This window comes from Barbus barbus (assembly GCF_936440315.1).
Source record: "Barbus barbus genome assembly, chromosome: 14".
NCBI lineage: Eukaryota > Metazoa > Chordata > Actinopteri > Cypriniformes > Cyprinidae > Barbus > Barbus barbus.
In genome coordinates, this window is record NC_136742.1 from 32449289 (window position 1) to 32476483 (window position 27195).

The window sequence follows — 27195 nt, forward strand, 5'->3', positions numbered from 1 at the left end:
GAATCCTTTTTTCATTTCTGTTTTTTTATTAAACAGTACAAAACATCAAACCATTAAGACAGTACAGTTATAAAAACAAAACAAAGAAAAAGTACACACAAATTAAATCCCACAAGAAAATTAACCGTGGTTTATTAAAGTGTAGTAACCATGTTTTTTTTTTATAACCAGTTTTCACTGCTTTAGGATTCACAGAAGTTTAGATAGTTTCAATATACTCGTCTAGATCAACTCTGAATAAAGAAAACAGAGGTTTAGAGACAGATTTGTGTTTTTGTATGTTAAATTTAGTTAGCAGGAAACACAAAATAACTAAGTTATATTTTCCTATATTCTCTTTTGAATAGTCAAACAATCCAAAGAAATCATCTTTAACCCTGGGGTCATGCCCTGACTTTTGTGTTTTGTTCAGCATCTTTACATTAAAACAGAAATAAAAGTCACTTACAAAAAGAGATCAGATGAACATTAATAAATTGAGCAAAATGTCTCTGTGTTAAACAAGTGAATGAATCTTCCTCAGAAGAGACAAAAACAGCAGCTCACTTCAATGTCTGAATATATTATAATTACGGTTTTCAAGAGTTTAGTAGAGAAGCTCTGATATGATCCTATCAATATCACACACTACTAAATTATGAATTTTGCTCACTCCAAAATGAAACCATTTTAACATTATTAATAATATACACTGAGAGACTGATAGTCTTTTTCCATAGAATACTCTTGTTTGTTCAGAAAAAGTTGAAAGTTTGAACCTTTGTATTTCCTTAAATGTATTTCTAAGATCTGAGGTCAGTTATCCATTATTGATTTCAGTATGGCTACTGAAATGATATTCAAACTCACATTAAACCCTTTTAGCATGGAATAAAACATAATCAATACCTGAGATGATCACCGTAATAGTTTGTGTGATGTTCCAGCCGTGTCGCGTCTGGATAGCACAGCGTTACAGAAGTTTGAGAAAAACAGCACCTTTAACGCTTTACAAGGATGCAGACAGAAATAACACGGCACTAAACTCACGGTCACATTATCCAGACCCTGTCCAGACAATAAACACACCTGCAACAGTTTGCATTTAACACCTGGGATAGTTTATTGGTACACATACTATAAAACAGTATTAAAGTAGCAGGATAACAACAGTATTTGAGTATTTTCATTGCTAGAAGTTTGACAAATACGATATATATTTATAAATACAAAAGCACTTACAGCATGGTTCATTGAGAAGCTACAGAAAGCTCAGGAGACAAACGAATAGAAACGGATGAAATTCAGAGCGCGACAGTTCTGCAAAAATAATCTGCTTTTCCCGCAAACTATAATATTAGAGCAGAAGTCTACGTGGACGACGCACAACAGAAAACATTCAGCTAGTGCAAAAAGCTTCTAAGAAACCAAATGTAGTCTTAAACGACTCACTATAATAAATTTATATATGCATCTTTATATAAATAACCCCTTATTTTGGCATTTATCATGTAAAATAATAATTTAAACGTCCTACCTGACATATAGTGGCACATTTGTAAGCGATGGAGTTTTAAAGCACTTTGCTTTCACACGAGATATGTGGTCACCGCCAAACACTTGAAAACATGATGCAAAGAAAAAGAAGAAAGGGAATAAAAACGACAGATGAATACTCAACAACCAATATACATATAATCTCAAAAGCCCTCAAATAAAACCGCACGCCAGCAGGGATTTACACCGCAAAACATGAGTGTTTCTGTCTTGTTTTCCAGCACAAATATCTAAACATCCTTAAAATCAGGATCATTTATTGGAGATGCAGAACGACACAAGATATGAAGTCTTGTTTTCTGAGAAATCTGAAGCAAGTTTAAGCTTAAAACAAGAATAAGTATCTGCCCATAGGCTCAGAAAAAAAAGGTTTTCTGACCATCGCCATATTTCTTTCTTGTTTTAACACGCTGCATTTTGATTCAGTTTACAGAAAACAAGACTTAATATCTTTTTGATTGTCATTTTGCCGTTTAGTTATTTTTACCGGTCGAAACAAGACAAAAGTGCCTAAGAACATGATTTATTTTGAAGCACACAATCACCTCTCTTTAAAACAAGTACCAATAGATTACATCTGAAAATAAAAGAACACAAACACAAGTGCAACACAAGTTCAGTGTTGTGTCAAATAGAAAGGTTTGCGTCGATCGATGAGTCGCGTCCGTCCCAATCCGTGCGAGGAGGATTCTCACCATAGCACCTCACAGAACAGAACCAGCGACTCGCAAACTCCTTTAAAACCTCTACAATAAAACAACACTCGGGTAAAACGAGGTGTGCGTCTGATCTTAAAAACGTACAGGAACAGATGAAAAACACTCGTGTGATCTGGCTTCCAGACGCGTCTACATTCGTAGTGTACAGAGGAAAGCTAGAGCTCTGCTACATCGTCAAAGATCCTTGACATCCTATCACATATAAAGTGCTCAGGACACACTAATCAGATTCGTCCGTTCGCCTGACTCTGCTACGGTTAACTAGCTCAGTTAAGATACGACTTGAGAAGTTCACAAAGAACATTTTTGAGTTGTCGACCCATAATGGCTGCAGCACTGCTGATGAAGATGATGATGATGGTGGTGTATAAAATCATGTTCACCGCCTCCTCAGGAGCTGGTCTGAGCAGCGTGGGCGGAGCTACGGTAAGAGCCGGATTGGCTGGACGCCGCTGCAGAGGAGGAGTTATCCGCAGTGGGCGGGGCTAGAGCTGAGGTAGGGAGAATGGGTGGGGTTTACAGACTGCAGGGAGTCAGGAGCGGGAGTCGGGATGAAGCACAGATGAAGATGCTTCGCTTCGCTTCAGTTGACAGATGGAGCGCTTACACCACCGTGGCTGGTCTGCGGTCCATGTCCTCCTCCAGCTTCACCATCTTCTGCATGTCTTTGGCCTGGAGAATCACAGCAGATTTACACTGCATTCATGCAGCCGGAGTTATGCTGTTTATATTGTGCTGGCAGAATGAGTGTGAATGCACACGGGCTAATTTTGATTTGAGCTACAGGCAAAAAAAGGGAAAAATGTCACGTCCCAATGCTCCAAATAGTAATTAAACATCTAAAATAATCTTTATTTGTATGTTTTCTGAGAGGAGTACTTCTGACTGCGCACAATCCTGATAAATATACAAACCCGATTCCAAAAAAGTTGGGACACTGTACAAATTACGAATAAAAAAGGAATGCAATAATTTACAAATCTCATAAACTTATATTTTATTCACAATATAATATAGATAACATATCAAATGTTGAAAGTGAGACATTTTGAAATGTCATGCCAAATATTGGCTCATTTTGGATTTCATGAGAGCTACACATTCCAAAAAAGTTGGGACAGGTAGCAATAAGAGGCCGGAAAAGTTAAATGTACATGTAAGGAACAGCTGGAGGACCAATTTGCAACTTATTAGGTCAATTGGCAACATGATTGGGTATAAAAAGAGCCTCTCAGAGTGGCAGTGTCTCTCAGAAGTCAAGATGGCAAGAGGATCACCAATTCCCCCAATGCTGCGGCGAAACATAGTGGAGCAATATCAGAAAGGAGTTTCTCAGAGAACAATTGCAAAGAGTTTGAAGTTATCATCATCTACAGTGCATAATATCATCCAAAGATTCAGAGAATCTGGAACAATCTCTGTGCGTAAGGGTCAAGGCCGGAAAACCATACTGGATGCCCGTGATCTTCGGGCCCTTAGACGGCACTGCATCACATACAGGAATGCTACTGTAATGGAAATCACAACATGGGCTCAGGAATACTTCCAGAAAACATTGTCGGTGAACACAATCCACCGTGCCATTCGCCGACTGTGGCAAAGTGGAAAACTGTTCTGTGGTCAGACGAATCAAAATTTGAAGTTCTTTTTGGGAAAATTGGGACGCCATGTCATCCGGACTAAAGAGGACAAGGACAACCCAAGTTGTTATCAGCGCTCAGTTCAGAAGCCTGCATCTCTGATGGTATGGGGTTGCATGAGTGCGTGTGGCATGGGCAGCTTACACATCTGGAAAGGCACCATCAATGCTGAAAGGTATATCCAAGTTCTAGAACAACATATGCTCCCATCCAGACGTTGTCTCTTTCAGGGAAGACCTTGCATTTTCCAACATGACAATGCCAGACCACATACTGCATCAATTACAACATCATGGCTGCGTAGGAGGAGGATCCGGGTACTGAAATGGCCAGCCTGCAGTGCAGATCTTTCACCCATAGAAAACATTTGGCGCATCATAAAGACTAAGACAGTTGAGCAACTAGAAGCCTGTATTCGACAAGAATGGGACAACATTCCTATTCCTAAACTTGAGCAACTTGTCTCCTCAGTCCCCAGACGTTTGCAGACTGTTATAAAAAGAAGAGGGGATGCCACACAGTGGTAAACATGGCCTTGTCCCAACTTTTTTGAGATGTGTTGATGCCATGAAATTTTAAATAATCATATTTTTCCCGTAAATGATACATTTTCTCAGTTTAAACATTTGATATGTCATCTATGTTGTATTCTGAATAAAATATTGAAATTTGAAACTTCCACATCATTGCATTCTGTTTTTATTCACAATTTGTTCAGTGTCCCAACTTTTTTGGAATCGGGTTTGTACACAGAATTACAGTATTTAAGTTCAAGCAAACATAATCTGTTATGTCTTAAGTTAATGTTTTGGAACTGTTGGGGAAAACATTGGATGTGTAACGTTATATTAGATCTGTGTGTTACAGTAGGTCTATATTTCTATATCACTGCCATTAATGTTCATCTAACAATAAAAGAAAAGAGGGAATCCCTCACTGCACTTGATTGAACTGCCTTTGTAGTTTTAATAATCAATTTATTTGTAATGGACACACTAAAGTGATTATTACATTTGATTATTTGTTTTTCTTATTTGAATGCTTTTGTTTAGATGTAAAATGAAAAAGGTAATGCATTATTTGCTATTCTTATATTTGTTCTACTGTTCTTTTTGCATCTGTTCTAATTTATAACAACAAAGATAAAATAAAAAATAGCTGTATTGTGATTATTAATATAGTAATTATTATTAAGAAATAAAAACTGGAGGAAAAGATGCAGTGTTGCTTGGTGATTTTGCTTTGAAAGTCGGTTTTTCTCAGAGCTGACTCTATCGGCTTCGAACGGGTGTAGCTCAGTCGTTTTTAGTCTGATTCCAGCAAATCATACAACATTTTGAAGGTAATGGAGATTTTTTATGAAGAAGAGCTTTTAATGGAGAATGTTAAAATGGAAATAACTCATTTTTTAACATTTGCTCATTGTGACTCATTCTGCCAGCACAGGTCACAAATTGTTAAGAGGTGTATTCAGGTACTAAATTAAATTGATTAGATTTTTTGTGAAACTTTTGTAATGAAGATCATAATGAAGAGGAAAAATAAAATATAATATATAAAATAAAATTAGCATATTGTAGGGCTGTACGATAAATCGTAATGTAATCATGATCACGAATTCTGCTTCTCTTGATTTATTAAGCATAGTCGTCTGTGATATTTGCCTGCTGGTTATTCATCCTGAAAATTATTTCATTTGAATTTATCTTGCATTGGTAACGAGCCTCCACGAGCCTTCATGGTTGTGGTTGCCAGAGCTTTTCTCTTAAATCGGTACATACTCTCTCTGCATTACAGAAAACACCACACACGTAAGCTGGAGTAATCTCTTCTGAGATATTCTGCTTAGATAATAGGGTCTGCTCTCTTTCACACAGTGAAGATGTTGCTTTGTTTGCTGCGACAATCTGTGAACAAACCATGCCAATTGATGTTTGCTTGATTTGTGCTTATGTGAGAGTGCAATAATTCAGATGAAATGGAAAAAATTAAAGTGACAATAATCATGATTATATTTTTTGAGCAAAATAACAGTGATTAATAGTTTAACAGTTATCGTGCAGCCCCAGTATATTATTTTCTTTATTCAGCCAATTTATGAAAAGAAGCAGTAAAGAAGCAGAAAATGAATATTTGAAAAACTCGTCTCTCAAATCACTGGATGTTGTGGAAGGAAGAAGGAAGCATGTATGTGTCACATGACAGGAAAACCACAGTCAACTGAATCATCTGATGACTCACTGAATCAATCTAGTGATTCATTCACTCTCTGAACATTTCGGAACGGTTTTTGACTCACTGAACCGCAGGCCGTTACTTTCATCATGTTCAACCTCAAACTAAATTACTGTAATTAATCAAATATTCATTAATGGAATCATTAAGTAGTGGAATCAGAATCAGTGTTGTTATGTTCATGATTCCTGTCCCAAAACATTCTGGTGTTCAGACTCGATGAGCTCAATATCACGAAACGCTCTGCTTCTCTCTGTTAATAAAGGAGTCCATGTTGCTGCTGCTGACTAACAGCGCGTGACTCACGGTGTGAAAGAGCTCATGTGGGCACTTCATGACAGCGATGAGAGTCGTTTCATAACACCACTGAAAGCAGAGCGCAGCGTGTGTTTGAACAAATCGAACAATGGTGTGACATTGAACAAACAGTATATACACACACATATATACATACACACACACACACATATATACATACACACACACACACACATATATACACATACACACACACACACACACATATATACATACACACACACACACATATACATATATATATATATACACACACACACACACACACACACATATACATATATATATATACACATACACATACAGTGGGTACGGAAAGTATTCAGACCCCCTTAAATTTTTCACTCTTTGTTATATTGCAGCCATTTGCTAAAATCATTTAAATTCTTTTTTTTTCCTCATTAATGTACACACAGCACCCCATATTGACAGAAAAACACAGAATTGTTGACATTTTTGCAGATTTATTAAAAAAAGAAAAACTGAAATATCACATGGTCCTAAGTATTCAGACCCTTTGCTGTGACACTCATATATTAACTCAGGTGCTGTCCATTTCTTCGGATCATCCTTGAGATGGTTCTACACCTTCATTTGAGTCCAGCTGTGTTTGATTATACTGACTGGACTTGATTAGGAAAGCCACACACCTGTCTATATAAGACCTTACAGCTCACAGGGCATGTCAGAGCAAATGAGAATCATGAGGTCAAAGGAACTGCCTGAAGAGCTCAGAGACAGAACTGTGGCAAGGCACAGATCTGGCCAAGGTTACAAAAAACATTCTGCAGCACTTAAGGTTCCTAAGAGCACAGTGGCCTCCATAATCCTTAAATGGAAGACGTTTGGGACGACCAGAACCCTTCTTAGAGCTGGCCGTCTGGCCAAACTGAGCTATCGGGGGAGAAGAGCCTTGGTGAGAGAGGTAAAGAAGAACCCAAAGATCACTGTGGCTGAGCTCCAGAGATGCAGTCGGGAGATGGGAGAAAGTTGTAGAAAGTCAACCATCACTGCAGCCCTCCACCAGTCGGGGCTTTATGGCAGAGTAGGGATGCGCGGTATACCGATACTGGAAAAATACCGGTATATATTATATTTCAAACGGTACGATATCATAATTTTGCTCAATTCGGTATTTCATACGCTGCTGTTGCAAAATGCACCTGTAGGTGGCAGTGCTTCCCAAATTGCTGCGCAACCGGTAAAATGTGACAACAGAACAACGCGATGGATCAAACAGATGAAACTCAGCGCACCCAAAATGAATAAATAAAGAGAACAGTAGAAGTTAAATATGGCATTACTTTGGATAAAAAACAGATGACAAAGGTGAAGGAACTGACCTCACTGCACCTGTATGCAAGCGTTGCTATAGGCCTAAATCATGTTGCCACAGCAACACATCAAATCTTTTTAAGCATTTGTCGCTTGCTCATCCTGATCTTTTCAAAGAATTAAGAGATCGACAGGTGAGTGCATCATTCATAAATTCAGATTTGATTTGACCTTTTATTTACATCTGATCAACGCACATTCAGATGTAATACAGTAAGCGCAAATGTGCATGAGAGACACGCTAGAACCAATGAAGTTTTGGTCACGTAATGCATGCACTTGCATTTCATACAATCACATTTTAATTGGATATGAATTGAGCAAGAGTTTTGCTATATTAATTTTAGTATCAATGATATTTAGGGAATCTTTCTGACGCGCTGCCGACCACTAATATGAAGCAAGTGAGAGAGGGAGATTTATATTTAATGCTTTTTCTTTGGTTGAGTCTGAAATCTGAAAACAATCTGAGAGAGAAATAATAACATGATTTTGAATATTACTTTGACTGTTAGAATAACACTTTACAATAAAGCAACATTTGTTGCATCAATTGCGCAACTTCAGTGCTATTTTATTTCTTCAAAATGAAACCTATGTTTCCGGTAGGTTTTTTTTTTTAGGAGACATTTAGTTTGCGCTGTGTTTGCACTGAAAAGATAAGATTTGAATATATTTATAATGCAGTTAGCCTATTTTTTTTTCTCCAACATCAAAATGTAACCTATGTTCCCTTTAGGTTTTTTGTTACAGTTTGATACAAAGGTATTAACATATGAATTTATGTTATTTTTATTATTATTATTAATAATATATATTTTTTAATTCACTTATCTTTTGAGGCTGGTTATTTGTCACCTATGGTATCGATACCGAGGTACTACATTGTGGTATCGTACCGAAGCCAAAATTATGGTATCGAGCCATCCCTATGGCAGAGTGGCCCGACGGAAGCCTCTCCTCAGTGCAAGACACATGAAAGCCCGCATGGAGTTTGCTAAAAAAACACCTGAAGATTCTCTGGTCTGATGAGACCAAGATAGAACTTTTTGGCCTTAATTCTAAGCGGTATGTGTGGAGAAAACCAGGCACTGCTCATCACCTGTCCAATACAGTCCCAACAGTGAAGCATGGTGGTGGCAGCATCATACTGTGGGGGTGTTTTTCAGCTGCAGGGACAGGACGACTGGTTGCAATCGAGGGAAAGATCAATGCGGCCAAGTACAGGGATATCCTGGACGAAAACCTTCTCCAGAGTGCTCAGGACCTCAGACTGGGCCGAAGGTTTACCTTCCAACAAGACAATGACCCTAAGCACACAGCTAAAATAATGGAGTGGCTTCACAACAACTCCGTGACTGTTCTTGAATGGCCCAGCCAGAGCCCTGACTTAAACCCAATTGAGCATCTCTGGAGAGACCTAAAAATGGCTGTCCACCAACGTTTACCATCCAACCTGACAGAACTGGAGAGGATCTGCAAGGAGGAATGGCAGAGAATCCCCAAATCCAGGTGTGAAAAACTTGTTGCATCTTTCCCAAAAAGACTCATGGCTGTATTAGATCAAAAGGGTGCTTCTACTAAATACTGAGCAAAGGGTCTGAATACTTAGGACCATGTGATATTTCAGTTTTTCTTTTTTAATAAATCTGCAAAAATGTCAACAATTCTGTGTTTTTCTGTCAATATGGGGTGCTGTGTGTACATTAATGAGGAAAAATGAACTTAAATGATTTTAGCAAATGGCTGCAATATAACAAAGAGTGAAAAATTTAAGGGGGTCTGAATACTTTCCGTACCCACTGCATATACACATATATACACATACATACATATATACATATATATATATATATATATATATATATATATATATATATATATATATATATATATATATATATATATATATACATATACACACACACACACACACACACACACACACACACACAGAGTGCCCTCCAAAAATATTGGAGCAGTAAAGACAAAATTGCTCTGTTGGCTGTGGAGTCAAGACATTTACAAATATGATTAAAAGATGAATTCAGCACTTTTATAGTTTCATCCCTCTATCTGATGTGAGCATAAGTATTGGAGCAGTTGCCTCACAGGTCTTTCTAAGTGATCAGCTGTGTCCTGTTGCATTAATTCTTCAGATATTAAAAGCAGGGAATGTGTCGTATCAGTTATATCTATTACTTCTGTATTCTGAATCTTGCATTCGATGATGACACACAAACCAGGATGAAGATGCGGGAGCTGACTTTGAGAGAAAAGCAAGCAATTTCGATGCTAAAAGAAAAGAGGAAGTCAGTTAGAGCTCTAGCAAAAACAAAGGGCATGGAGAAATCAAGAGTTTGGAAACCACCAGCAACCAACAACGACCTGATCGACTGAGAAAACAACAGGATCAACAAAATGGCGCCGCTGTGTTCGGACGCCGTTCAGGCCGCTCCGCTGAGATTTTGCTTTAACTTACTTTTACTTTCTGTTTTTACACATTCCACATCGGCACAGATCACCTACAACATAGAAACACTTTTGGACATTGGAAACCGCTACACTAACCTGTTCCAGGACACTTTATCCAGGAATCCTTCGTGGCCTCTGGAGATTCTTCAGACGCAGAGATGAACAATATCCCCCCGAGGCGGCGGATCAAGAAACACCGCGGGAAACGCACTGGAATTAGAGATAGACTCAGGAAAAGGGCTCACAGTCCTCCTCTTCCGAGCATTCTGCTCGCAAATGTCCAATCCTTGGAAAATAAGATGGACGATCTTAGAGCCAGGATTAGTTTCCAATGGGACATAAGGGACTGTAACATCCTTTGTTTGTCAGAAACGAGGCTTTCTGCTTTCACTGCTGTAATGCCAAGTGATAAATTCTCTGTTTTTCGGACGGACAGAACAGCAGAGGCTGGTAAATCCAGGGGTGAAGGAGTGTGTTTCATGATTAACAAGAAATGGTGTGATCCCAAGAATATCTCCATTCTGTCGCGTTCCTGCTCGCCTCATCTGGAACATCTTTCCATTATTTACCGCCCATTTTATCTGCCCCGGGAGTTTTCATCGATCATTGTTACTGCTGTGTACATCTCACCACAGACAGACACCGGCTTGGCTTTGTCTAAGCTTCACTATGTGCTCAGCGGCTACATCAACAAACATCCTGACGCTGCCTTTATCATCGCGGGAGACTTTAACAAAGCCAACCTCAAGCAGGTCATGCCGAACTTTTATCAACATGTATCCTGTCCAACTAGAGGACCAAACACACTGGATCACTGCTACACTCAGTTCAAGAATGCCTACAAAGCCCGCTCACTACTGGCTTTTGGCAAATCGGACCATGCCGCCATTTTCCTAACACCGGAATATAAACAAAGGCTCATTCAGGATACTCCGGTGCAGAGAGTAGTGACGCGCTGGTCCTCCCACTCAAGAGGCTATGCTGCAGGCGGCTCTTGATGACGTCGACTGGGACATGTTCCGGGCGAGTTCTTCTGATGTCAGCGAGTTCACGGATGTAGCATTAAGCTTTGTAAACACGCTAACCGAGCAAGCTACAGAAACAATAACTGTAAGGACATTCTCCAACCAGAAACCGTGGGTGGACAGAGCAATTCGTGCTGCAGTTAACACACGCACTGCAGCTTACAATGAGGCTCTTCTGACCGGGAATATGAGCGAGTACAAAGCATCATGCTATGCTCTCCGACGCGCCGTAAGAGCCGCTAAACACAGGTACAGAGAGAGAATTGAGTCTCATTTCCAGCTTAATGACTCTCGTCGGATGTGGCAGGGACTGAGGACCATCTGTGCCTTCGGAAACAAATCCTCCACGGAGGTGAGAGCAGATCCGTTGCTGGCTGATGAGTTAAACATCTTCTACAGCCACTTTGATTGCAACAGCGGTGGCGCGCCAACCAGCACGTCAGGAAGCAGCAGGCAGAGCAGTGATAATCCTGTAATCACCGTGTCGGAGGATGAGGTTCGGAGGGCGCTAAAGAAAGTGAATGTTAGGAAAGCAGCCGGACCGGATGGGATAACCGGCCGTGTTCTGAGGTCCTGCGCTGATCAGCTCGCTGGTTTGTTCACTTCCATCTTTAATGAGTCCCTTGCTACCTCCGTGGTTCCCACCTCATTTAAAAAATCTGTCATTATCCCTGTGCCAAAGAACAATAAACCCTCTTGCCTGAATGACTATCACCCAGTTGCCCTCACATCTAAAGTCATGAAGGTTTTTGAGAGACTTGTAAAGAGCCACATTTGCTCCTCCATCCCTGATACTTTGGACCCTCTTCAGTTTGCCTATCGCCCAAACAGATCTACGGACGATGCCATCTCTCACGTCCTCCACTCTTCCCTCACACACTTAGACAGCAACAATGGGAATTATGTAAGGCTGCTATTCATTGACTATAGCTCAGCTTTCAACACTATAGTCCCCATCAAGCTGGCTTCTAAACTCACAGACCTCGGCCTAAACTCCTCACTCTGTGACTGGATTCAAGACTTCCTCACCGGCAGACCTCAAGTGGTGAAAGTTGGCCAGTTCACCTCAAACTCCATCACTCTGAACGTAGGCACCCCACAGGGCTGTGTCCTGAGTCCCCTGCTCTACTCTCTCTACACGCATGACTGCGTATCCTCTCACAGCTCTACATCTATTGTCAAATTCGCTGATGATACTGTGGTTCTGGGCCTCATCTCCAACAACGATGAGACCGCATACTTGGATGAGGTAGAGAGACTCACATCATGGTGCCAGGACAACTGTCTCTCTCTGAATGTGAGCAAAACTAAAGAGCTGATCATGGACTTTAGGAAGAGACAGCAGCAGCCCTACACTCCTCTTATGATCAGTGGGACCCCTGTGGAGAGGGTGAGTAGCTTCAAGTACCTCGGTGTAAACATCTCCGAGAACCTGACTTGGACTACACACATCCAAACACAGGTAAAGAAAGCCAGGCAAAGACTGTACCATCTGCGACAGCTGAGGAAATTCAGGGTCTCACCAGCAATCCTGAAAACTTTCTATTCAGGGACCATAGAAAGTGTATTGACTCAGTGCATCTCAGTGTGGTATGGAAACAGCTCCAATCAGGACTGCAAAGCACTACAGAGAGTTGTGCGCTTAGCTGAGCGCATCTCAGGGTCTGCTCTCCCCTCTCTGCAGGACATCTACCTCAAACGCTGCAAAAATAGAGCTGTTAAAATCATCAAGGACTCTAATCACCCTGCTAACCGACTATTCACTTTGCTTCCATCTGGAAAGTGCTTCCGTAGCCTGATGGCAAAAACTGAGAGACTTAGGAGGAGCTTCTTCCCCCAGGCCATCAGGCTCCTAAACTCTAACTCTGCGTCATAACATCACTTGACTCCATGTAAATATCACCATATCAATAAGCTATTCATAATTTTTTCTACCTCATATTGCTGCTATTTAAATACCCTGTACAACTTTTTGCACATTCCTCTTATTACTATTTAAGTTAACAACATACTGACCTGCACATTTAGATTTATATTATTCTTTTATTTTTTTCTACTTTTCTTTTTCTTAATATTTGTATTCTTTATAATTGCACTGTCCTTGGAGCGGACCTGACCTACATTTCACTGCTGGTTATACTCTGTATAATTGTGTATGTGACAAATAAAAAATCTTGAATCTAGTTGATGACAGACAAATCATAAAAGCTGTGAAAGTGAATCTTAAAGCTGTGTTTGTAAAATCACCAACAACTTCCAGAAAGCTGGGTGATGCTCTGACAATCTACTGTCCTCAGGAGACTTTGACACAGAATTACAGATGCTACACAGCAAGATGCAAACCTCTGACCAGCACCAAAAATAGAAAGACAAGATTAGAGTTTGCAAAAAAGCACAAAGGTGAGCCAGAAGAGTTTTGGAACTGTGTTTATGGACCGATGAGACAAAGATGAACCTTTATCTAAGTGATGGGAAAGTAAAAATGTGGAGAAAAAAAGGGAACTGCAATGATCCCAAGCATACAGCCTCATCTGTAAAGCATGGTGGAGGTGGTGTCATGGCATGGGGATGCATGGCTGCCTCTGGAACAGGCCCTCTCAACTTTACTGGTGACTTAATGTATGATGACAGTAGCAGAATGAATTTGGAAGGGTATAAAACCATCTTGCCTACCAATATTCAAGAAAACGCCACCAGATTCATTGGGAAGTGCTTCATATTGCATCAGGACAATGACCCAAAACACCCTGCCAGTTCAGTCAAGGAGTTTATAAGAGCAAAGAAATGGAAAGTCTTAGATTGCCCAAGTCAATCTCCAGATTTAAATCTGATTGAACATGAATTTCAGCAGCTGAAGAGGAGAGTAAAGGCAAAAACTCCCCAAAACAAGCAACAAGTGGAATTGTCTGCATTAAAGGCTGGGAAAGTATTTCAAAGGATGAGACCAAGAGTCTGGTGATGTCTATGGGTCACAGACTCACTGCTGTGATTGTGTGCAAGGGATCTGCAACTAAATAATAGCTTTTAATCTTTTATATCTGCCTTATGTTCAACTGTCCCAATACTTATGCTCACATCAATGAGTGGGATGAACTCTAAAAGTGCTGTTCTTTTTATTTGGTAAAACACGTATGTGTTGAAACGGCTAATAATAAAATGTGACATTCTGTAGTTTTGTCTCATATTCATCTTTTAATCATATTTGCAAATGTCAGCAGCATGAGTTTGATTTGAAATGGAGCTCAAAGACTGATCGACTGCTGTCTGGCTTCTCTATGATGATTGGGCGAGCTGTCAAATGGGCGGGACTTCGTAACAACTGGCCAATAGCTGAGTAGCGTTCAGCATGTCACAGTGAATGTGTTCAGTGCTCATTTACAGTCTGTCCACTACCGACTACCGACATTATTAATACATTACATTTACATTTAGCAGATGCTTTTATCCAAAGCGACTTACAAATAAGGACAATAGAAGCAATCAAAACCAACAAAAGAGCAATGATATGCAAGTGCTATAACAAGTCTCAAAGCAAGTCTTTTTTTTTTATTTTATAGAATTAGAATAGAGTGCTAGAGTTAGAGGGTCAAATAAAGTTGGAAGAGATGTGTTTTTAGCCGATTCTTAAAGATGGTTAAGGACTCTGCTGGGATTGAGTTTTGCAGGAGGGAACAGTTAATGTAAAAGTCTGTGAAAGTGATTTTGTGCCTCTTTGGGATGAACAATAATGATAATAATACTGCAGGAATAGTCTGAACTTCATTAGTCAAGTTGTCAATAGGTTTACCGCGGTAGTCTGTGTTTTCGTTATTACACAGTTTTCAGCCATACACCGATTACTTTATATTACCCACTGTTGTTTTGAGTTTTTACAGAAATAAAAACTATTTAGTTCAGATCCTGAGTCTCTAATATCTGATCCTGTCAAATGTGCAGTGTTTAATAACCACTGGTAAAGTTCCCTCACCGTGGCGTGGCGTCTCTAGCTGTCATTGAGTAAACCTCTGTTTAGTAATAAGAGCTAATCAGACAGAAAGGAGACAGATGGAGAAAACTGAAGAAAGAGGAGAGCAATGAGCGAGCCTACCTTGAGTCTGACTGTTTGCATGATGTGATTTCAAAAGCTGTTCAAAGAAAAGGCAAATCATATTTAAGGAATGGTTTCAGACGTCACGTGTACAGAATATGAGTAATGGAGGACAAAACAAATCAAATGAAATCAAGGGAGGGGCAGTGCTCTTCAGAAAATCCCCGGCTCTGAGCATAAACGACAGCCGGCCTGAGCTTTTACCTGCTCATTGAACTTCTCGAGCTTCTCCAGCTGCTCTCGCTGAGATTTCTGCAGCTGCTCCAGCTCCTTCGCCTGCTTCATGGCCAGCTGAGGAAGAACATGAACATCATCCTCATCTTCACAGGATTCATGTTCTACATGCACATCAGTGAGAACTACTACCTTATCATTCATTTAGCAGATGCTTTCATAAGTGAGGAACATAAGCAGTTTATATACAGAGAATCACAATAATTCTGCAACATTACAACCTTTATTTTACTGTTTATCTCTGTGAAGCTGCGTTGAAACACTCTGCAATCTATAAAGCGCTGTAGAAATAAATGTGACTTGACTACTGCGTCATTTAAATTATTATTTTTTTTAAATACATTGCTGCAAAAACTCCTAATCTCAAGAAATATGGTTCAGTATCTTGAGATATCCTACAGATATTCGTTACCTTTTAATTCATTTCACAAAAACAATACCTCGGAGTATGGAAAAAACTTTTACTGAAAAAAACAGAAATAGATTACTGTTTACTGGCTGAAAAACTTCACTGAGAAATAGAAACTATTACTGATGCACTTCCTCAGTATTTTTGTCTTGTTTTCCAGTACAAATGTCTAAAGATCCTCAAATCAAGATACATTTACTGGAGAAACTGACTGAACATATGAAGTCTTGTTTTCTGAGAAATAGATCAAAAAGCATTTATGATTATAGTTTTCTCAGAAAACAAGACTTCGTATCTTCATTTTGCTTCTTTAGTAAATGTATCTTGATTTAAGGATATTTAGATATTTGTACTGGAAAACAAGACAAAAATACTGAGGAAAAGATTCGTTTTTTGCTGTGCATACAACATTTACTGCCGTGACTTCATGAATTTCAGACCATTTCAGGCCTTAATTTGTGGAAGAGTGAATTAAGACTTAAGACCCAGAGAAAGTCTGTCTTTTGATTTTGGGACTGTGATTACTCCTAATCGTACATCAGCAAAATCATCTTGTGACAAATGCAGTTATATTGCATCAACCTCTTGAACAAAAACCATTCTTCACAGAACAGAGCCGTAATCATCCGCTAGCACTGAAGACCATCAACCAACCCTTTTTCTCTCCTCCAGGAACTTTTTGGTGTTGCTGCTATTCAGCTCGCGAACTCTCCTGCAACACAAACACACCGAACCCATTAAACTGTGACAAACGATAATTTATTAGTCACACTGTGCAGTGCATGTGTCGTGTCACACCTCTCCCGCTCCGCCTTGTTTTTGATGCTCTTGTCCTGGCTGATGGCTTTGCTGTTCTCCATCGACGACTTTGCCTGATTGGCCTTCATCTCTTTGCTTTGCCTGTCGATCGATGACAATACAGATATTTTCAGAACACAATCCCGAGAATCAGTGATGAATATGAAACATCATCTCATGCTCAAGGGTCATGGCTCTTTCTCATGGAGATCCGGCTGCAGAACAAACGGAGAACGGGTTCACGCGAGGGGAATTATCAGTGTAATTAATAAAGACTCTTGAGCTGAATAGACGGGCCGCTCTTGTCCTGAACTTACAGAGATTCATGCAACATTAATGCCTGTTAATTATGGCAGCCGGCCTTGTTTCTCCATCCTAATGAGACTCCACATCAGCATTATAAAGAGGAGAACACTGGCCCAGATGAATATATTCATACGAGTGTGGTGTGTTAATCAGATTCAGCAGATATTAGCATACTACGCTCAACCGTAGTACACACTACACTCACTGCTCTCGTCATGAACTAACAATACAAACAGGTCGATTCCATTCACAGATTTTCAATTTTTGATTCGCAAATTCACTACTTCCAATATACAGTGCCCTCCATAGGTATTGGAACAGTAAAGACAAAATTGCTCTGTTGGCTGTGGAGTCAAGACATTTGCAAATATGATTAAAAGATGAATATGAGACAAAACTACAGAATGTCACATTTTATTATTGGATGATTCAACACATACATGTTTTACCAAATAAAAAGAACAGCACTTTTAGAGTTCATCCCACTCATTGATGTGAGCATAAGTATTGGGACAGTTGAACATAAGGCAGATATAAAAGATTAAAAGCTATTATTTAGTTGCAGATCCCTTGCGCACAATCACAGCAGTGAGTCTGTGACCCATAGACATCACCAGACTCTTGCTCTCATCCTTTGAAATACTTTTCCCAGCCTTTAATGCAGACAATTCCACTTGTTGCTTGTTTTGGGGAGGTTCTGCCTTTACTCTCCTCTCCAGCTGCTGAAATTCATGTTCAATCAGATTTAAATCTGGAGATTGACTTGGACAATCTAAGACTTTCCATTTCTTTGCTCTTATAAATTCCTTGACTGAACTGGCAGGGTGTTTTGGGTCATTGTCCTGATGCAATATGAAGCACTTCCCAATGAATCTGGTGGCATTTTCTTGAATATTGGTAGGTAAGATGGTTTTGTACCCTTCCAAATTCATTCTGCTACTGTCATCATACATTAAGTCATCAGTAAAGTTGAGAGGGCCTGTTCCAGAGGCAGCCATGCATCCCCATGCCATGACACCACCTCCACCATGCTTTACAGATGAGGCTGTATGCTTGGGATCATTGCAGTTCCCTTTTTTTCTCCACATTTTTGCTTTCCCATCACTTAGATAAAAGTTCATTTGTCTCATCGGTCCATAAACACAGTTCCAAAACTCTTCTGGCTCACCTTTGTGCTTTTTTGCAAACTCTAATCTTGCCTTTCTATTTTTGGTGCTGGTCAGAGGTTTGCATCTTGCTGTGTAGCATCTGTAATTCTGTGTCAAAGTCTCCTGAGGACAGTAGATTGTCAGAGCATCACCCCAGCTTTCTGGAAGTTGTTGGTGATTTTACAGACACGTCTTTTAGGGTTCATTTTCACAGCTTTTATGATTTGTCTGCCATCAAATACTGTTGTTTTCTCAGCCGATCAGGTCGTTGTTGGTTGCTGGTGGTTTCCAAACTCTTGATTTCTCCATGCCCTTTGTTTTTGCTAGAGCTCTAATTGACTTCCTCTTTTCTTTTAGCATCCAAATTGCTTGCTTTTCTCTCAAAGTCAGCTCCCTCGTCTTCATCCTGGTTTGTGTGTCATCATCAGTTGCAAGATTCAGAATGCAGAAGTAATGGATATAACTGATACGACACATTCCCTGCTTTTAATATCTGAAGAATTAATGCAACAGGACACAGCTGATCACTTAGAAAGACCTGTGAGGCAACTGCTCCAATACTTATACTCACATCAGATAGAGGGATGAAACTCTAAAAGTGCAGAACTTCTTAGCTGGTAAAACATCTATGTGTTGAATCACCAAATAATAAAATGTGACATTCTGTAGTTTTGTCTCATAATCTTTTAATCATATTTATAAATGTTTTGACTCTACAGTCAACAGAGCAATTTTGTTTTTACTGTTCCAATACTTTTGGAGGGCACTATAAGTGCAATATGTTGATAAAATATTTTAGAGCCGAGAACACCTAGGAAACAAATGGTAATGATGATAGTAATGGGAGTGATTATAGTGATGATAGTAATGGTAGTGATGATAGTGACAGTAGTGACGGTAGTGACAATAGTAACGGTAGTGATGACAGTGATGATTGTCATGGTAGTGATTATAATGATGACAGTGATGGTAGTGATGATAGTGATGGTGGCAATTATAATGATGATAGTGATGGTAACGATTATAATGATGATAGTGATGGTAACGATTATAGTGATGATAGTAATGGTAGTGATGAGAGTGACAGTAGTAACGGTAGTGAAGGTAGTGACAGTAGTAACGGTAGTGATGACAGTGATGGTAGTGATGGTAACGATTATAGGTGATGATAGTGACAGTAGTGATGATAGTAACGGTAGTGATGACAGTGATGATAGTCATGGTAGTGATTATAATGATGATAGTGATGGTAGTGATGATAGTGATGGTGGCGATTATAATGATGATAGTGATGGTAACGATTATAGTGATGATAGTAATGGTAGTGATGATAGTGACAGTAGTAACGGTAGTAATAATAAGTCAATAATATTATTGACTAGTAATGATAGTGATGGTAGTGATGACAGTGATGATAGTCATGGTAACAATTATAGTGATGATATTAATGGTAATGATAATAGTGACTGTAGTGATGATAGTAACAGTATTGATGACAGTGATGATAGTAATGGTAGTGATGATAGTGACAGTAGTGACGATTGTAACAGTAATGATTAAAGTGATAGTTATGGTAGTGATGGTAGTAATGATAGTGATGGTAGTGATGACAGTGATGATAGTCATGTTAGTGATGGTAGAGACACTAGTGACGATAGTGTTATAATCTAAAAAGCTAAAGTTATAATATATACCTTAATTCCCACCATATTTCTGGTATTATCTATCAAATTAATTGGATCATTCGCTTTTTAAAACCACGTGTACAGTGCGTTAGCATTCGTTAGCCGGTTAGCTTGTCACTCACAGTTCCATTCGCGTTTCTATTCGCGCATATTATTGTTTTTTTTTTTGCTCGCTCCGTTTTTCACGAGTTCATCAATCAACAGTGGTAAGCGAATCATTCATCAATCACGGTGAGTAATGGCTTCTTCTCCTGCTATTGTTGTTTGCCACATGTACAGTTTATCTCTCTCTGTCGGCGACGAGGGATTCATGTGATAAATGCAGGGAAATAGTTAGGCTGACAGAGAAGGTTTCAGAATTAGAGATACGGATCCAAACTTTAGTTGAGGATAGTAAGAATGTGAGGGCTGTAGATACTGCTTTGGATGCGACTAGCTCAGGGAGTGCTGTACATTGTTCGGTTCCGGTAGAGCCCGTGCAGCAGGGCAGCTGGGTGACTGTGAGGCGGCCTAGTCGCGGGTCAAAACACCACTCTTCCGTTCCAATCAAAACATCAAACAGGTTCTCCCCACTCAGTGACGCACCCACTGAGAAACCTGATGAAAGTGCTCTGGTTATTGGTGATTCTATTGTACGGAACGTGAAAATAGAGACACCAGCCACCATAGTTCAATGTTTACCGGGAGCCAGAGTGCCTGACATCTAGGCAAATTTACAAGTGCTGGCTAATGCTAAACGTAAATTCAGTAAGATTGTTATTCACGTAGGCGCTAATGATGTTCGACTTCGCCAGTCGGAAATCACTAAATATAATGTTAAAGATGTGTGTGAACTTGCAAGTACGATGTCAGACACTGTAATATGCTCTGGTCCCCTCCCTGCTTACCAAGGTGATGAGATTCATAGCAGACTGTCGTCACTCAATGGCTGGATGTCTCAGTGGTGCCCGCAGAATAGCATAGGTTTCATAGACAATTGGAAGAATTTTTGGGGTAGACCTGACCTGTTGAAAAGAGATGGTCTTCATCCCTCTTGGGGTGGTGCCGCTCTTCTCTCTAGAAATATGGCACATAGTCTAAGAGTTCGTACTTGACTAACTGGGGCCCAGGTCAGGAAGCAGACAGACTGGCTAAACCGACCGTCTGCTAGCCGCCTCACGTCACAGAAGTCAGTTAATTCTCAGCACATAGAGACTCTTTCACCCAGATATCACACTATAGAGACTGTGTCTGTTCCCCGAACTAGAAAATACAGAAAACATCCAAACCAAAGTAAGAGTAACAATTTAATTGATGTCCAACAAATAAAAAACAGATATAATACAGATAAACAAATAATAAAGCTTGGCTTATTGAATATTAGATCCCTTTCTACAAAAACGCTTTTTGTATATGATATGATCACTGACTAGATGTGCTTTGTTTGACAGAAACATGGGTAAAACCAGATGACTACATTACTTTAAAGAGTCTACCCCCCAAGATTACAGTTAGAAACATGAACCGCATCCAAAAGGTAAAGGGGGAGGTGCTACCACAATTTATAGCAATATTTTCAGTATTTCTCAGAGGTCGGGTTTCAAGTATAATTCGTTCGAAGTAATGGTGCTTCATATAACGTTATCCAAAGAAACAAGTGTTAATGATAAATCCCCTGTGATGTTTGTACTGGCTACTGTATACAGGCCACCAGGGCACCATACAGACTTTATTAAAGAATTTGCTGATTTTCTATCTGAAGTAGTGCTGGCTGCAGATAAAGTCCTAATTGCTGGTGATTTTAATATCCATGTTGATAATGAAAGATTCGTTGGGATCAGCATTTATAGACATTCTAAACTCCATTAGTGTTAAACAACATGTTTCAGGACCTACTCATTGTCGAAATCATACTCTAGATTTAATACAGTCATATGGAATTGATGTCAGTGGCGTTGAAATATTGCAGCAGAGTGATGATATCTCAGATCATTATCTAGTTTTGTGTATATTCCATATAGCTAAAGCTGTAAAGCCAACTCCTTGTTACAAATATGGTAGAACCCTCACTTCTACCACAAAAGACTACTTTATAAATAATCTTCCTGACTTATCTCAGTTCCTCAGCATATCCAATAGCTCAGAACAACTTGATGATGTAACATAAACTATTGACTCTCACTTTTCTAGCACTTTAGATACGGTTGCTCCTTTATGCTTAAGGAAGATTAATGAAAAGAGTCCAACACCGTGGTATAATGAGCACACTCGGGCCCTAAAGAGAGCAGCCTGGAAAATGGAGCGCAGCTGGAGAAAAACTAAATTAGAGGTATTTCGTATTGCTTGGTGGGAAAGTACCTATCCTACAGAAAAGCATTAAAAACTGCTAGATCTGCTTACTTTACGTCTCTTTTAGAAGAAAACAAACACAACCCCAAGTATTTATTTAATAAAGTGGCTAAATTAACAAAAAAATATAACATCAGCAGGTGCAGACATTACCCAGCAGCACAGTAGTAATAACTTTTTGAACTACTTTACTTCCAAGATCGAAACTATTAGAGATAAAATTGTAACCATGCAGCTGTCAGCCACAGTATCACATCAGATAGTGCATTATAGATCCCCTGAGGAACAATTCCACTCATTCTCTTCCATTGGAAATGAAGAATTGTATAAACTTGTTAAATCATCTAAACCAACAACCTGTATTTTAGACCCTGTTCCATCTAAGCTCCTGAAAGAGGTGCTTCCAGAAGTAATAGATCCTCTTCTGAATATTATTAACTCAACGTTGTCATTAGGATATGTCCCAAAAATCTTCAAACTGGCTGTTATTAAGCCTCTCATTAAAAAAAACACAACTTGACCCCAAATAATTTATTAATTACAGGCCGATCTCGAATCTCCCTTTTCTGTCAAAGATATTAGAAAAGGTAGTATCATCATAACTACGTTCCTTCTTAGAGAAAAATTATATGTGTGAGGATTTCCAGTCAGGTTTTAGACCGTATCATAGTACTGAGACTGCTCAGTACACTCAGTTCCTGCTGCATTAGAGTTACAAACGACCTGCTTTTATCATCTGACCGTGTATCTCTCTATTAGTGCTACTGGATCTTAGCACCGCGTTTGACACTATCGACCACAACATTCTTTTAAATAGACTAGAAAATTATGTTGGCATTAGAGGAAGTGCACTGGCATGGTTCAAATCGTACTTATCTGATCCTGTCAGTTTGTGGCAGTAAATTTTTACATTTACTCATTTAGCTGACGCTTTTATCTAAAGCGACTTACAATTGCTATATATGTCAGAGGTCGCACGCCTCTGGAGCAACTAGGGGGTTAAGTGTCTTGCTCAGGGACACATTGGTGTCTCACAGTGGATTCGAACCCGGGTCTCTCACACCAAAGGCATGTGTCTTATCCACTGCGCCATCACCACCCCCAAACAAATGAAGAGGTATCATACCAATCACAAGTGCAGTATGGAGTACCTCAAGGCTCATTACTTGGCCCATTACTTTTCACGCTTTACATGTTACCCTTGGGAGATATCATTAGGAAACATGGTGTTAGCTTTCACTGTTATTGGTGATGATACCCAGCTCTATATTTCTTCGCGACCTGATGAAACTTACCAATTTGCAAAACTAACAGAATGTATAGTTGATATCAAAAACTGGATGACTAGCAATTTCTTACTACTAAATTCTGAAAAAACAGAAGTGTTAATTATTGGACCAAAAACTTTTGCACGTAATAACCTAGATTACTGTTTAATACTTGACGGCTGTTCTGTAAATTCTTCATCATCAGCTAGGAACCTAGGCATACTTTTTGATAGCAATCTTTCCTTCGAAAAACATGTTTCTAGCATTTGTAAAACTGCATTTTTCCATCTTAAAAATATATCTTAATTACGACCTATGCTCTCAATGTCAAATACAGTAACATTAATTCATGCATTCATGACCTCGAGGCTAGATTATTGTAATGCTTTATTGGGTGGTTGCTCTGCACGTTTAATAAACAAACTCCAGCTGGTTCAAAATGCAGCAGCTAGAGTTCTTACTAGAACCAGGAAGTATGACCACATTAGCCCGGTTCTGTCAACACTGCACTGGCTCCCTATTAAACATCGTATACATTTTAAGATCTGAATGGTTTAGCTCCTCAGTATTTGAGTGAGCTCTTATCGCATTATAGTCCTTCACATCTGCTGCGATCTCAAAACTCTGGCCATTTGATAATACCTAGAATAACAAAATCAACTGCGGGCAGGAGATCGTTTTCCTATTTAGCACCCAAACTCTGGAACAATCTACCTAACACTGTTCTGGAAGCAGGCACACTCTGTCAGTTTAAATCTAGATTAAAGACCCATCTCTTTAACCTGGCTTACACATAATACACTATCACATTTCTATAATTCAAATCCGTTAAAGAATTTGTTAGGCTGCATTAATTAGGTCAACCGGAACCGGGAACACTTCCCAAAACACCTGATGTACTTGTTACATTGTTAGAAGAATGGCATCTACGCTAATATTAGTCTGTTTCTTTCTTATTCCGAGGTCACCATAGACACCCAGATCCAGACTGTATCCAGATCAGATGGTGGATCAGCACCTAGAGATGACCTCTACAGCCAGGACACCTAGATGAGCCCCAGAGACTGACCCCCAGTGAAGACCCTGTCTCCAAGACGGCCATCGGGACAAGACCACAGGAACCAGATGAGTCCTTTGCACAATCTGATTCTGCTTTAGCCTAGATTTAAACTGCTGATTTTGTCTGGCCAGAGGAGAATGACACTATTTCGACAAACTATTTCCCCGTCTAAATACTGTAAAGCTGATATACAGCCACCCAGCTTTATATCAAGCCGATGTAAAGCTGCTTTGACACAATTTGCATTATAGTCATGGTAGTGATGATAGTGTCGGTAGTGATGATAGTTTAGCGTACAATGAGTATGCGTGTGTCGGTCGTGTCTCTCACCGCTCGTGGATGAGCTTGAGCTGCAGTGTCTGCTGCTCCTGAACGCTGGCCAGCAGCTTCCTGAGGAGCTCACACTGCTGCGTCACATGGGCGTCCTTCATTTCCTGTTCCTCTGTGCTGTGACAGTTGATCATCTCTGACCACTCTTTAGTGTGCTGCGCCACCATGTCCTTCACCTGAGAGGAAGAAACACCAGCACAGCAGACACGCTTACTGACAAACTCTATTGTGAATAAAAACCATTCAAACACAGACGGCTGGGGTTTAACATCAGTACATCAGTGGTTAATCATGACTTCAAGTGTCTTCAGTAAGATCTAAAGCACAGGATCTAGACTGATGCATAACTAGAAATATCTAGAACATTTAGGATTTGATTAATTGCCAATAAAATCTGATCAAAAGTAATTTTTACATTTACATTTAGTCATTTGGCAGACGCTTTTATCCAAAGCGACTTACAATTGGGGAATACAAAAAGCGATTCATCTTGAAGAGGCAGTCAGACAGAGGAAGTGCTCGTAACACCAAGTCTCAGTCATTGTTCAAATAAGTACAAGCTAGTAAGTGGAGAGAAAGATAGAGGGAAAGAGTTTTTTTTTTTTTTGAGTTTAGGATGAAGTCAAGTACTGCCGAAAGAGATGAGTTTTCAGTTGTTGCTTGAAGGTTGCCAGGGATCCGGCGTTCCGGATAGGGGTGGGAAGATTATTCCACCAGCCAGGAATGGTGAACGAGAATGTTCTGGAGAGTGATTTTGAGCCTCTCTGTGATGGTACCACAAGGCATCGCTCACTAGCAGATCTCAGACTTCTGGAGGGGATGTAGGTTCGTCATAGTGAGTGGAAGTAGGAGGATGCAGAGCCTGTGGTAGTTCTGTACGCAAGCATCAGTGACTTGAACTGGATGCGAGCTGCCACTGGTAGCCAGTGCAAGGAGATGAAGAGAGGTGTAACATGCGCTCTTTTTGGCTCGTTGAAGATCAGTCGTGCCGCTGCATTCTGAATCATTTGTAGAGGTTTGATTGCGTTTGATGGCAGACCAGCCAGAAGAGCATTGCAGTAGTCCAGTCTAGAAACAACAAGGGCCTGGACAAGAAGTTGCGCAGCATGCTCTGTCAGAAAGGGCCTGATCTTTCTGATGTTGTGTAGTGCAAACCTGCAGGATCGAGCAGTCTTTGCAATGTGCTCTTTGAAGGTCAGCTGGTCATCAAAGATTACACCAAGATTTCTGACCGAAGTTGATGGGGTAATCATTGATGAGCCTAACTGAATCGTGAAGTCATGCTGTAGAGTCGGAGTGGCAGGGAAGACAAGAAGTTCCGTCTTTGCCAGGTTGAGCTGTAGGTGATGTTCTTTCATCCATGCCGAGATGTCCGCCAGGCAGCCTGAGATCCGTGCAGCTACCGTTGGGTCATCTGGTTGAAAAGAGAGATAGAGCTGTGTGTCATCGGCGTAGCAGTGATAGGAGAAGCCATGTGCCTGTATGATGGGACCCAGTGATGTAGTGTATGTGGAGAAGAGGAGGGGTCCAAGAACCGATCCCTGAGGAACTCCAGTGACCAGTTGATGTGGTTTGGATACCTCCCCTCCCCAGGTCACCCTGAAAGATCTACCGGTGAGATAGGATTCAAACCAGCGAAGTGGAATTCCAGTGATGCCCAGTGATGAGAGTGTAGACAGGAGAATCTGATGATTGACAGTGTCAAAAGCAGCAGAGAGATCCAGCAGAATGAGGACTGACGATTTGGAATCAGCCTTTGCAGTTCGCACGGCTTCAGTGACAGAGTAGCGCAGTCTCTGTTGAATGGCCACTCCTGAAACCTGACTGTTTAGCATCCAGCTTGTTGTACTGTGAAAGAAACCGCGAGAGCTGGTTGAAGACAACTCGTTCGAGTGTTTTCCCTATGAATGGAAGGAGAGAGACAGGTCTGTAGTTATCTAAAAGAGAAGCATTTAATGTAGGTTTTTTGATCAGTGGGGTTACCCGAGCCTGCTTGAATGCTGTGGGGAAGATGCCTGTGAGGAGAGATGTGTTGATAATGTGTGTGAGTGCCGGTAAGAGTGTGGGAGAGATTGTTTGGAGAAGATGTGAGGGGATCGGGTCGAGAGGACATGTTGTAGGATGGCTGGAGAGGAGAAGTTTGGAACCCCCAATTTTTCCTGTTAGATGTCATCTAAAAACAATTACATTGGCAGGAGCGCCAGTGACATTTTCTCAGTGGTTTTATAGTGAAGTGAAGTGACTCTCTAACCATTAGGC

General features: G+C 40.2%; 1 protein-coding gene across 2 annotated transcripts in view; it reads right to left on the reverse strand.

Moving 5' to 3' along the window:
- Positions 1–1080: 1080 nt before the first annotated feature.
- Positions 1081–27195, reverse strand: part of LOC306879857 (1-phosphatidylinositol 4,5-bisphosphate phosphodiesterase beta-4-like) — a 109091-nt gene continuing 82976 nt past the window's right edge. For both annotated transcript variants that reach the window (XM_079433075.1, XM_079433076.1), the window contains exons 34-39: positions 24937–25112; positions 16812–16913; positions 16668–16725; positions 15575–15661; positions 15371–15407; positions 1081–2927 (exon numbers count right to left, since the gene is read on the reverse strand). In XM_079433075.1, the coding sequence (XP_079289201.1) occupies positions 2839–2927; positions 15371–15407; positions 15575–15661; positions 16668–16725; positions 16812–16913; positions 24937–25112 (549 nt within the window). In that variant the 3' untranslated portion in view covers positions 1081–2838. The remainder of the gene's footprint in view (positions 2928–15370; positions 15408–15574; positions 15662–16667; positions 16726–16811; positions 16914–24936; positions 25113–27195) is intronic.